The sequence below is a fragment of the Leiobunum rupestre genome, chromosome 5 (assembly GCF_980474605.1).
Source record: "Leiobunum rupestre chromosome 5, qqLeiRupe1.1.hap1, whole genome shotgun sequence".
NCBI classification, from domain to species: Eukaryota; Metazoa; Arthropoda; class Arachnida; order Opiliones; family Sclerosomatidae; genus Leiobunum; species Leiobunum rupestre.
The window spans coordinates 7,308,192-7,319,464 of record NC_143388.1 but is presented as its reverse complement, the minus strand read 5'-3'; the positions used below and the strand labels follow the sequence as shown (position 1 = coordinate 7,319,464).

The 11,273-nt window shown below is 40.4% G+C and overlaps 1 protein-coding gene across 1 annotated transcript; it reads left to right on the top strand.

Moving 5' to 3' along the window:
* Positions 1 to 1,379: 1,379 nt before the first annotated feature.
* Positions 1,380 to 10,928, top strand: Ndg (Nidogen). The gene is made up of 21 exons (XM_090174882.1): positions 1,380 to 1,763; positions 1,904 to 2,040; positions 2,116 to 2,257; positions 2,312 to 2,520; positions 3,096 to 3,361; positions 3,736 to 3,969; positions 4,453 to 4,653; positions 4,864 to 5,130; positions 5,688 to 5,846; positions 5,907 to 6,029; positions 6,513 to 6,736; positions 7,525 to 7,855; positions 7,927 to 8,058; positions 8,126 to 8,254; positions 8,325 to 8,723; positions 8,787 to 9,026; positions 9,091 to 9,262; positions 9,332 to 9,489; positions 9,556 to 9,679; positions 9,748 to 9,866; positions 10,448 to 10,928. The coding sequence occupies exons 1-21, from the start codon at positions 1,557 to 1,559 to the stop codon at positions 10,570 to 10,572; spliced, it is 4,098 nt and encodes a 1,365-aa protein (XP_090031008.1). The 5' UTR covers positions 1,380 to 1,556; the 3' UTR covers positions 10,573 to 10,928.
* The last annotated feature ends 345 nt before the right edge of the window (positions 10,929 to 11,273 follow it).

The window sequence follows — 11,273 nt, the reverse complement described above, 5'->3', positions numbered from 1 at the left end:
ATTTTTCAATTATATCTGATATTTCGGAATAGCTCCGAAAATTTATTATTTTCAAATATATCTGATATTTTGAAATAGCTCCGATATTTTACAAAGATTTCTAATATTTTGTATTTCCCGGAATTTTCAATATTTATCGATGTTTCCCGAGATTTCTAATATTTTATAAAAAAAATATTATATCTCAAATATATCGTTATTGCTTGTCGATTTCCATAAATAACTATGTAGATTTCTCGCTAATTGTACACCAGATTGCCTAAGTGGCTCGTCGGAAATTATCAAAAGTTTCGGCTTACAAATAATCCGTAATCGGGTGCTTCTCATTTTTCTTGGTCTCTTAAATTACAGTTGAAATTAATAGATACAGTGAAATTGGGAACATGGACAAAACGTCTACAATGAACTTTAAATTTATTCTCCGTATCCAAAGATTAGTGCTAAACTAACGGGAGAATTGTATTCCAAGGTTCTTCCATAATGTACGAACTTGTTCCGCAGTGTCACCAAACGATATTTGTACTTCAAAGTCTCCCGCCGAAGGATGGATAACACCTTTTGAAAGTGTTCTTATCTCCGAATTAAAATAAATAGCGTTATTAAATGAAAGTAGGTTAATTTAAATAATGCGCACATTTTCTCAATGAAGCCACTGCTTGGTTTAATTTTCTCGGGGCTTGGTCGTAAAATGTTACTTTAGAAGGAGCTTAATTAGGTATTAATGGGTTACAGGATTTGATTTATTTTGCCATCTTTTTCGCGAGCCTAACGTATGAAGGGGGATTCATTGATAAGGATACTTTCACGTTATCTCCTCTCTTTCTCGAGTGTTGACTAAAATCTGTCGAGATGCGCGGATGCTGGTTTCCTTTGACATTTTTGCCTGGCTATCGACCTTGTGCCGAAAGTATTTTCGTAATCGCAACAGATCTCCTTGTTTTCAGTCCATAAGTGCTCCAAAGTACTACCAGCATTGTAATGATTGTTTCGACAAAGATAAGACGCCGAAGAAGCTGATACACTAGTCATGGCGACAGAGTTCCACGCTAAGATACCACCAAATCCCCAGTCTTGGGTCGCCGCTCGCTCCAATTGGAACTTTGATCCGAAGACACGCTCTGACAAAATCTTATTCTCGGAATGTCATTATCCTCATATTCAAATAGGTACCTTCCAAATTGGGCGGGGCAAAGAAAATCACGTGACATCCGAAGGCAGTCACCGTTGGACAATTTGTATACTTACTTATAAAATTAGGGATGAAAGTAGTAGAAACACGCCCATTGTGGTCTACGCTATTCTTACATTTCTAGAGCAGTTTCGTAAGCGTACATATTAATATTTGTCCTGTATCAGCTTGAGAAGCTTAGAAGTATCGTTTAGAAATAGTCATCACGTCGCCAGCTTGGAGATCTGGAGTTTTTCGGATGTTTGATCCCGAGTACCCGATTCCCAGTTGCTGAATGGATTACGAATGACCTGTTCTCCGAGAGAGTAGTGTATCGCGAAAAAAGTCCTACATATATACTATTCAGTGGGTTTATTGGGAGTGTAAAATGGAATTGTCCCGTAACCGACTGTTTCTGTTTCTGGTGTTATATTTGAACTTGAAATATTCGCGAGCAATCTCCAAAGCGGAACTGTACCCGTTCGGAATCGTTCGCGATCAGTCCCTCAATGGAGAATTTGACGACACCAGTTCGCCGGAAATACCTTTGAAAGTTCCCATCACTTTTTACGGCGTCAAGTACGAGTCGGTTTTCGTAAGTACTTTGTTGGTCCGTATTAGGACCAACCTTTCTAAGTTATTCAGAAGACACCATTGACTCATTCTGTGATAATTTCCGAAGCGTTTGTGATCCTCTATAATACTAAATGGCGTATTTTTCTCGGGTACATTTAGATAAACGATAATGGTCTCATCTCTTTTCTAACGGAAGTTCCCAGTTTCTTCAACGCCCAGTTTCCTTTATCATATCCAATTATATCTCCCTTGTACACCGACGTTGATATTCGACAGTCCGGAGCCATATACTACAGGTTAATAAGTCCCGCTAGCGTATATTAGTCGACTTCCTGTTGGTTTCAAAATTATCTTTCTCAATTTACCTTCAGAGAAACTCAACAGTCCGATTTGCTGGACCGGGCAAAAAGGGAGATCCGAAGTCATTTCTCCAAGGCGCATTCGTTCATACCAAAAAGCTTGTTAATAGTGACTTGGGACGCAGTTGGTCACTTTGAACGCAAATCAAGCCTCGTAAGTCTTCAACCATTTCTACGCAATGTGTCGTAATTAAACGATTATTTGTAGGTGAATACTTTCCAAGTGGTGATAGTAAGTGACGAAGACGACAGCTATGTCTTCTTATTGTACCCGGAAGGTGGAATCCAATGGATTCAATCCGACGGAAAGAATCAACATTTGCCAGACGCTCGCGCCCAAGCGGGTTTCATGTCTGGCGACGGACGGCTTTATACCTTGCGTGGATCTGGCACGGACCAGGCCAAAAATTTCGACAGGTAGGCCCTGTTTCGTTTTTTAATATGTTCATTTCTTAGACTTTAAGGGGAACGTAGGACTTTCGCTAGGGGCGTTGATTATTATTTCAAAAATGTTCATTTCTTAGACTTTAAGGGGAACGTACGACTTTCGACGGCCCATAATTCGTGATTTTATAGCTAGGTGCGTTGTTGATTATTATTTAAGGAGGAAATTATGTAGGTGCCTCTGCTTCTTTGGTGCGGATAATGCCCTCTTGCTGTCTATGAAATTCACCCAGTTTTTTGTAGTATTTTGGTTCATTTAGGTAAGGTTAAGGTAAGGTTAGGAATTTTGACCAATAGTAAATTGGGAACCGTTGCAACGTTTGGTTTCACATTCCGCCTATCCGGCGAGCGTTCCTTCTACCTAAGTGGCCAAGTTGATACGTTCGAACTAAACAATTCAGTATATCAACTTGCGAAGAACTCCTATCGTAGCACACCAAAGTGTCAGATTGAAAAATGTTTGTAAATTACTGGACCTACAATTACTACAAGTAATTTTCGAAACATTTTACACTTTCCTTAATAAGCCTATGATTTTTTTTCTCTAGAATGTCAAATATCCGAAAGTCAGGAATGTGGCTATTCCACATTGGTCAAACTGGTGCTACCGGAAACGTTCTTCCCGCCGACACCATAGATGGGGTAGTCAGCGGTGGTTCTCAAGATGGACATTCGTCGGAAACGGGTCTTGAGACTTGCGCGAGTGCCGAGGTACCGTGTCCTCCAACCGCGATTTGTCGAGACTACAGACAAGGTTTCTGCTGCGTTTGCAAGGAAGGCTATCTAGGAAATGGAAGAAATTGTATCGAGACTAGTAAGGAATTTATCATTAAAAACGCTTTCGATTTGACTGCTCGGCATTCATTCCGAATCTGTCTCTAACGTAATTGATCTCACTCTGACTGAGGGAGAAACAGAGATTTTATTCTCGAGCTAAAAAGGAACCCGTAAAAATTGCTCCGAGATCAATCTCAATCCGTTGATCCATCGCAAATGGCAAATCGATTTGAAGCCCCCTCAGAGCGCTCTAGAGAAATAAACGAACACGCAAAAATTTAACTTAGCAAATCCAAGCACGCAAGTGGAACGTGAAAAGTTGATCGAGGCGATCTCGAGTCTTCGAGAGCAGTCAAATGGAAAACGCTTTTTTAATATGACATAGATCTTCATAATTGTTATTTGATTCAGCTAAACCTGCCCGAATGAGCGGAAAAATGAATTTGAAAATCAACGAAGTCGTCTTGGAAAATGTTATCACGCATTCCTACGTAGTGACGGCTGATGGCCGGACATACACCGCCATCAGCAAAATTCCGCCAAGTATCGGCTATGACATGGCGGCCCTGTTCACATTAGGCGGTGTTGTTGGTTGGATGTTTGCCGTGTCCAAAGATCAAGCCAGAAATGGTTTCTCAATCACTGGTTAGTAGATGGAAAGCGAAATATTCACAACAAGGCTTAATGAGTTTAAATCCGAGGAACACTTTTTTGTGGAACCTAGGAGCAACAAACACAAGGAGAACGCAGCTAGCCTTTAAATACACTAACGCAGTGTTGTGTACAAATTTCATTGGACGAACCTTTACGCTGAACGTTTTACGGAAAGGGGGAAGACAATTTCCAAATTTTGCCCTTCCAACGGCAGCAGGCGCTAAAGCGTCTAACCAATGAAAAATGTACGCAATAAAATGCATTACTTTTGACGGGTTGCATTCTCCTAGGTGGAACAGAATCTGCAAACGGTATAGTTTTACATCATACAACAGAAATCATAGCAGACAACGTAATATTTTCACTGGAAGTTGTCTAACTATTTTAACTCAATAAGCCTTGCCAAGTGACCGGGAATTGGATTACGACCACAGGGAGCTGAATTAATTAATCCGATATGACGTCTCCTAATAGGTGGCGTGTTTAATCGTTCAACGGAAGTTGGATTCCCTCAAACCGGCCATCAAGTTATCATCCACGAAGAGTTTCTGGGACCCGATGCCTTCAACGACATTCGTTGGAACGTCCGGGTCGAGGGAACCCTACCGGCCATTCCTACTGGGGTCAAGATCAGAGTGGAGGATTACGAAGAAGAATACACCAAAGTTGGTCCAGGCATGTATATTTCACATAAACTCATGCGAATACACTACTTGAGTAATATTGCTCAAAAGCACTGACTCATGTGCCATCTACTATCAGAAAATATCAATTTATTTTAGCCCTTTTCCAGGAAAGCCCTTTTCCAGGAAAGCCCTTTTCCAGAAAACTTAAATAAATCTTTACCATAGAAAATACTGAAGTTTGAAAATGTCTTTATATTAGGGCAAATTCGAGCGCGGTCAGCCAAGTCCTACAGGCTGGAGAGTAACTCCCTGGAGGTTCCATTTGTGGTTGAACAAATTATAACTTACAACGAACAGTGTAAATACGCCGAAGAATCCGACGACTCACAAAACGACAACTTACAAAACCAGAATGAGCCGAAGGATTCAGCGACCAGACTGAAAGTATCGAGGAACTACATTGTCTACGAAGACCAAGATGAAATTCTCAGAATCGCAGCAACGAACTTGGTGTCCACTCTTAATGGTAAACACCCTTTAATGGTATCTGATTAGTATAATTATAACCCACATGGAGTCTATCTTTTGCGTGTTAAATTTAACTGGGATCACACTTTTTTGGTGGACTTCCTACTAAGTCATTAGACCTAGTACGTTCTCTTTGCTTGGTTAGCACGAATCATAACGCATTTTTCTTTACTCTCTTCAAAACGTTTGTACGTCCGAAAGTTGAATGACGTGTCATTACGCTCGCTATTGGAAACCAAGGCTTAAAAATTTATTTTAAATTGACGGCTTTTAAAATTCATTTTGTCGTGAAAATACCTCTACATGTTATGGTCAAAAAAGCACGCAAAGAAGGCTGTGTGCCCAAGACGTGTACCTGTAGTGTCGCGCGCTAAAACGTCATTCAAAAATCCGTCAATTGCGAATTTTTATTCCAAAGACACTTTTGGGCATACCACCGTGGCTATCAGTAATTATTATTAGCGACTAACATACTTATGGAAAATAATTACAGATATGGTAGTAGCGTAAGTAACATTTAATGACAACAAATTCACCAGTGAATATTGTTTACAGGAGATTACGATCCCTGCAAAGAAGGTAAAGCGCAGTGTGGTCCGAACAGTCAATGCGTGGTCGAAGGGAACGCGTTCAGATGCATTTGCGACAGAGGTTTCGAATATCTTTACGAACAAGTGGGCGGAGGAGCTGGTGGCGAGAGAGCCACCTGTATCGGTAAGCAACGCGTAAATGAAATAATAATTTTGTGTCTTTAACGTTACACTCTACTTTCAGACGTAAATGAATGTCTGGTGAGGAAAGACAACTGTGACATCAATGCCGAATGCATCAACGTCGCCGGTAGCTTCGCTTGTCGATGTCGACCTGGATACTTAGGAAATGGAGTGCAATGCGAAAGTGATTTCATATTTTCTATTATTGCTCAATTAACGCTAATTTTAAATCGTTTACAGTTTCCCTAATATCACCAATGATTTTTATTAATAGTGTAGTGCTAAACTACCAACGGATTGATGAAATGTCAAATATTCGAGCTTTCAAAATTAATAGTTATTTACATTTAATTACTAAATCACTAAATTAAAAGAGATAATATAATTTATACATTCGCCCGTAAAACTCTCAGGATAGCTGGGGCTGTAAATGGGGTCAGCGAAGAGAGTAGCTTCCGCAAAGAGATATAAAGATTGGGGCAAGACAACGACGGGGTAGCGGACTAGTAGTGCAGCCAGAGAGAACGATGACATAATTTCCTTATCCGCCTGTAAAACTTTCGAGATAGCATGAAAATTTATTTTCATTATCGTTAATGTTCATTAACTTCATTTCATTTCGTGAGGCTTTCTTTGTTTATATTATACTACCACTGTTACTTTTTAGGGCGAATGACCTGCGCGGAGCTGAACTGTGATATCAACGCCGACTGTTACGAAATCCCAAATCAAAACCCAACCTGTCAGTGTAAAGACGCTTACCAAGGCGATGGGTTTTTATGTCGACCAGCCGAGGTTGTGGACAGGGACTGTCGAGAAGCCAACGATTGCGATCTACACGCGGACTGCTTATACAGCACACCATTGAACAGACATATCTGCGTCTGCCAGGTAATCACCGCCCAAAAATATTACTCACCTTCTATGAACGAAGCAAATGAATTCAAACAAACATGTATTGGGTTTTCTCAGTCCCCGCCTTTTAAACATTTTCTGACGCCCTCTTTTGACTGAAAAGGAATGATATATCTTTTTAAAGTTTTAAATATTAATATATATGTATTTATATCGGAATTAGATTAGATCTAATTCTGTTTGTATGAAATAATTTCAACGAAAAATGTTTAATATAAATTTTAAATATATTTTAAAGATTAAGATTTATACATTAGTTACATACCAAATATTAAAAAGAATTGATATTAATTATATAACTTTATAATTTTATTAAGTATCACAATAATATTAAAATGTAATTCATATGCCTGTTTGTGTTATCGTACCCACACATAGCGAGCTACCAACACAGCACCCCACACAAGGAGAACGCAACCCGTCAAATGTCAAGGATTTTCTTGTGTACATTTTTCATTGGTTAGACGCTTTAGCGCCTGCTGCCGTCGGAATGGGAAAATTCGGAAATTGTCCTCCCCCTTTCCGTAAAACGTTCAACGTAAAGGCTCGTCCAATGAAATTTGTACACAACACTGCGTTAGCGTGTTTAAAGGCTAGCCGCGTTCTCCTTGTGTTTGTTGTTCCTAGCTGCAACTATGTCCGTCCAAAACCTGAAACTAAATATTGAGTAACCGTGACGAAATCATGTAAAAAATGATTGTTGGTTTGTTCTCAGTAGCTTAGTTCTGTTCTTGGTAAAATATAATACAGGATCTTAAACGTAGGAAGGTTATCGGGGAGATGGTCACTCTTGTACCGTTCACGATACGGAGATCGAACCACCCATTCAAGTGTCGTGTTACCCTGACACGGAAGAAGAAGACTGTTCCTTGGACGCCCGTTGCATCTACGACGACCGCCTCGGCGCCCACCAGTGCATCTGCAACGTTGGATTTGAAGGCGACGGCTCAGACTGCGTCAGGACGCAAGACAGGGATCTTTGCCACTCAATCACCGATTGCAGTCCCTGGGCGCAGTGCATCTTTCAAGGAGGTCGCTACGAATGCCGCTGCAACGCTGGATACATTGGGGACGGCATTCGGTGCACCAAAAGCGGTACTTATTTTTCTTATAGGCATGAAAAACCAACGATATTATAATCGTGTACTAAAAATCAACATTATCAGAAAGCGTCGATTGTACTAGAGTAAATATCTGTTCCGTATTCGCAAAATGTGACCGCGACCCATCGGCCCAAAGAAGCGTATGTCGCTGCGACGCCGGCTACGAAGGCGACGGCGTTACTTGCAGTCCTGTTGGTAAGGCAAATTATAGTGAACAGTCTAACTTTGAACTATCTCTCTAAACTGACGTGTATAATTACAGACGAATGTAATAGCGTGGACGACTGCGATCCTAACGCCCAGTGCCTTTTCGATTCCGACGGCCAACGATACAAATGTCAGTGTAACCATGGTTACAGAGGGGGTGGAAAGAGTTGCACTCTCGAGAGAGGTAGCCGGGTTTTGTTCAAACTCCTTAAATCCAATTTGTCTAACATCGAGCTAAAACTAATTTATAACAGAATCTTGCAAAGATGTCGCGAACATGTGCCACGAGGAAGCCCGCTGCATCTACGATTCCGTGGGACTAGAGTACCGTTGTCAATGTCTTCCCGGGTACCAAGGAGACGGTACGGATTGTCAGAGAACGGTCTTATCGTGTAACGTCATAAATGACTGCCACACGCATGGCGAATGTATGTACGACCAAGTGTCCAGAGGCTATCGATGCCATTGCAAGAATGGATACGAAGGCGATGGCCATTTCTGTCGAATCGCTCAAGGAGACTGCAGGCAACAACCTGAGAAATGCGACATTCACGCCCAATGCGCGACTAACGCTTCTCCCATTTCCCGATCTTCGCCTTCCTATATCTGTCAATGCAACGATGGGTACGTAGGAGATGGACTCGTTTGCTCAGGTATGACGCCCATTTCGAATATTACCCGATGGATTCTACTACCTTCATTTCCCCGTTGAACAGTTGCCCCGAGACACGGTGGAGATTTTCTGGTACTTGCTCAAGGTATGTCGCTGCTTCGATTACCTTATGAGACGCAAAGAAACAACAAAGGACAACTAATGTTGATGGAGGCTAGTCAAACGGCTGTTGGTGTCGCCGCTGACTGCGCGCTGGGACGACTCTTCTGGACAGATATCGCAGGAGGAACAATTCGTACCGCTTTGTACAACGGAACCAATTCCGAAGTTTTAATTTCTCACGGTACTGTCTGCGTCTTATATATCGTAACTAACCGTACTCATTTTAACAAATTGAAATATTACAGGCGTTAAATCGCCAGAGGGCATTACTGTGGACTGGGTGAGTGGAAATATATTTTGGACCGATTCTTCGAAAGACTCCATAAATGTCTTCAGGGTGGAAACTCGTGAGCACAAAGTCTTAGTTGATCATGGACTAGTCAATCCCAGAGGAATTGTGTGCCATCCTTCATTAGGGTAAGATATGACTGTAGTTTTGCGTGAACCAATTGAACAATACATTTTGCGTGTATTCGTAACAAATAGAAAGATATACTGGTCCGACTGGAACCGATTGGATCCGAAGATAGAAGTGGCAAACATGGACGGATCCGAGAGGAGCATTCTCATCAATGAAAACCTTGGACTGCCAAATATGTTGACAATCGACTTCGAACGAAATGATCTTTGTTGGACAGACGCTGGTGCGCAATCAGTTTTCAGTTCACCATTTGTTTAAGGGAATTGGAAATAACAATTATCTCGATTAGGTTTTCGTCGACTGGAGTGCATCGACTTAAGTGGACAACGTAGAAGAGTCGTGTACACTCCCGCTGAGTATCCTTTTGGGATTGCAATCACGGGCGGATTCATATATTACACGGACTGGGAAAGGTGAAATTCATGGATAATTCTCGTGGAAGGTTGACAAAACTAATTATTCTTTGGTTATTCGCCTTTAGTAGTCAATTTGTTCATAAGATAGACAAAAATGGCGGCCAGGTGGATCCGGTGGAAGTTCCTTTGGGCGGTAACGGAAAATTATACGGAATAGCCGAAGCTCCTTCAAGATGCCCAAGATGTAAGATACTTACTTTTTGCTTGAGGCTTGAGTAGACGAAATATTTAATTTAGGAATTACAATAAAGCGATTCACAATTTGCTTATAGGAAAACATTTAGAGGGGAAGCCCTTAGAGGTTCGATTTTAGTGGTTTTATTTATACTAGATGGCGCCAATTTCAAGGTTTTGGCAAGAAGGGGAATAAATAATTACAATTTTTTTTCACAGTTTAAATTAATTAATTTTTTTTTGGCGGTATTGGTATTTTGGTAATATTACCCGCTCCCTCCTATGACCTTTGACATATTTTGTGGTTTATTGGCGAGGTATTTCTTGGGGTCTTCCATAAAGAACGTGTTGTTATATTCCCCTTAGGCAAGGTGTTATATAAAAACTATAAACTCAAGTAAAATCTTCCCAAAAAAAAAGAAACAGTAATTTGTTTTGCAATTTTCAAATAACTTAAAATTTACAAGTATCGGACTGTTGGCGCCATCTAGTAAGACTTTGCTTATTTAAAAATCAACCTCTAATGTCCTTAACCCTGTGGATGATTTTCTTCCTAGTCATACATTTATGTAAATGTGATTGTCATTACAGTGACCAATCCATGTTCCGTGAACAATGGCGGCTGTTTGCATCTTTGCCTGCCAAATGGCCGCGGCGGACGAACTTGCTCGTGCCCCGATGGAGCAGCGCAAGGAGAAGACTGCGATCGAGTCTAACTGAACCGTTCGAATCTTAATACGAAAGTGGACAATTGATTCCATAAAATATTAAGAACAACAAGGACATATTTATCTCTTTTCTTAAGGATATAATTTATGAATGGATTAAAATCATTCAGTGTGTCTGGACACAAATTACCAAGAACTGCGCCTCTATAAATAAATCGCGTCGACTCTCGTTTTATCTATTGTAGCTTCAAGTGTTTTGTAAGTTCCTGCATTTAATTCAATAAAATTATAATATTATAATGCAGAAAATGGCATTATAGATTGTTTCTCAACTTGACATAATAGTAGTATTAGCACCGAACTGTATATCAAGAATTTTGTATCAATAAAATTTTATTTTGATATTTCGGGAATTTCTTTCGTAAAGGAAACTCGGATTAGTACTTCCAACGGCCAACTGATCATGTTATTCAGGTTGTAATTGTCATAAATCTTAAGAAAGTGGGATCAGCTCAATCTTTTATATTCTCCTCACCCAGAAATCTGATATCAAATTCAGTGTTTGATAATAAAATAATCTGATTAATTTTAATGTGACTAAATCAAATAAATACTGAATAGTTTACAGCTGTTCAATTATGCCACCGTTGGCTACGATACATGCTTGAGCTGGTTTAACGACGGCGTTCATAGTGTTGTTCAACATTTCAATTCAAATGTCGTCATGACAACCAATCTTACAGAAATCA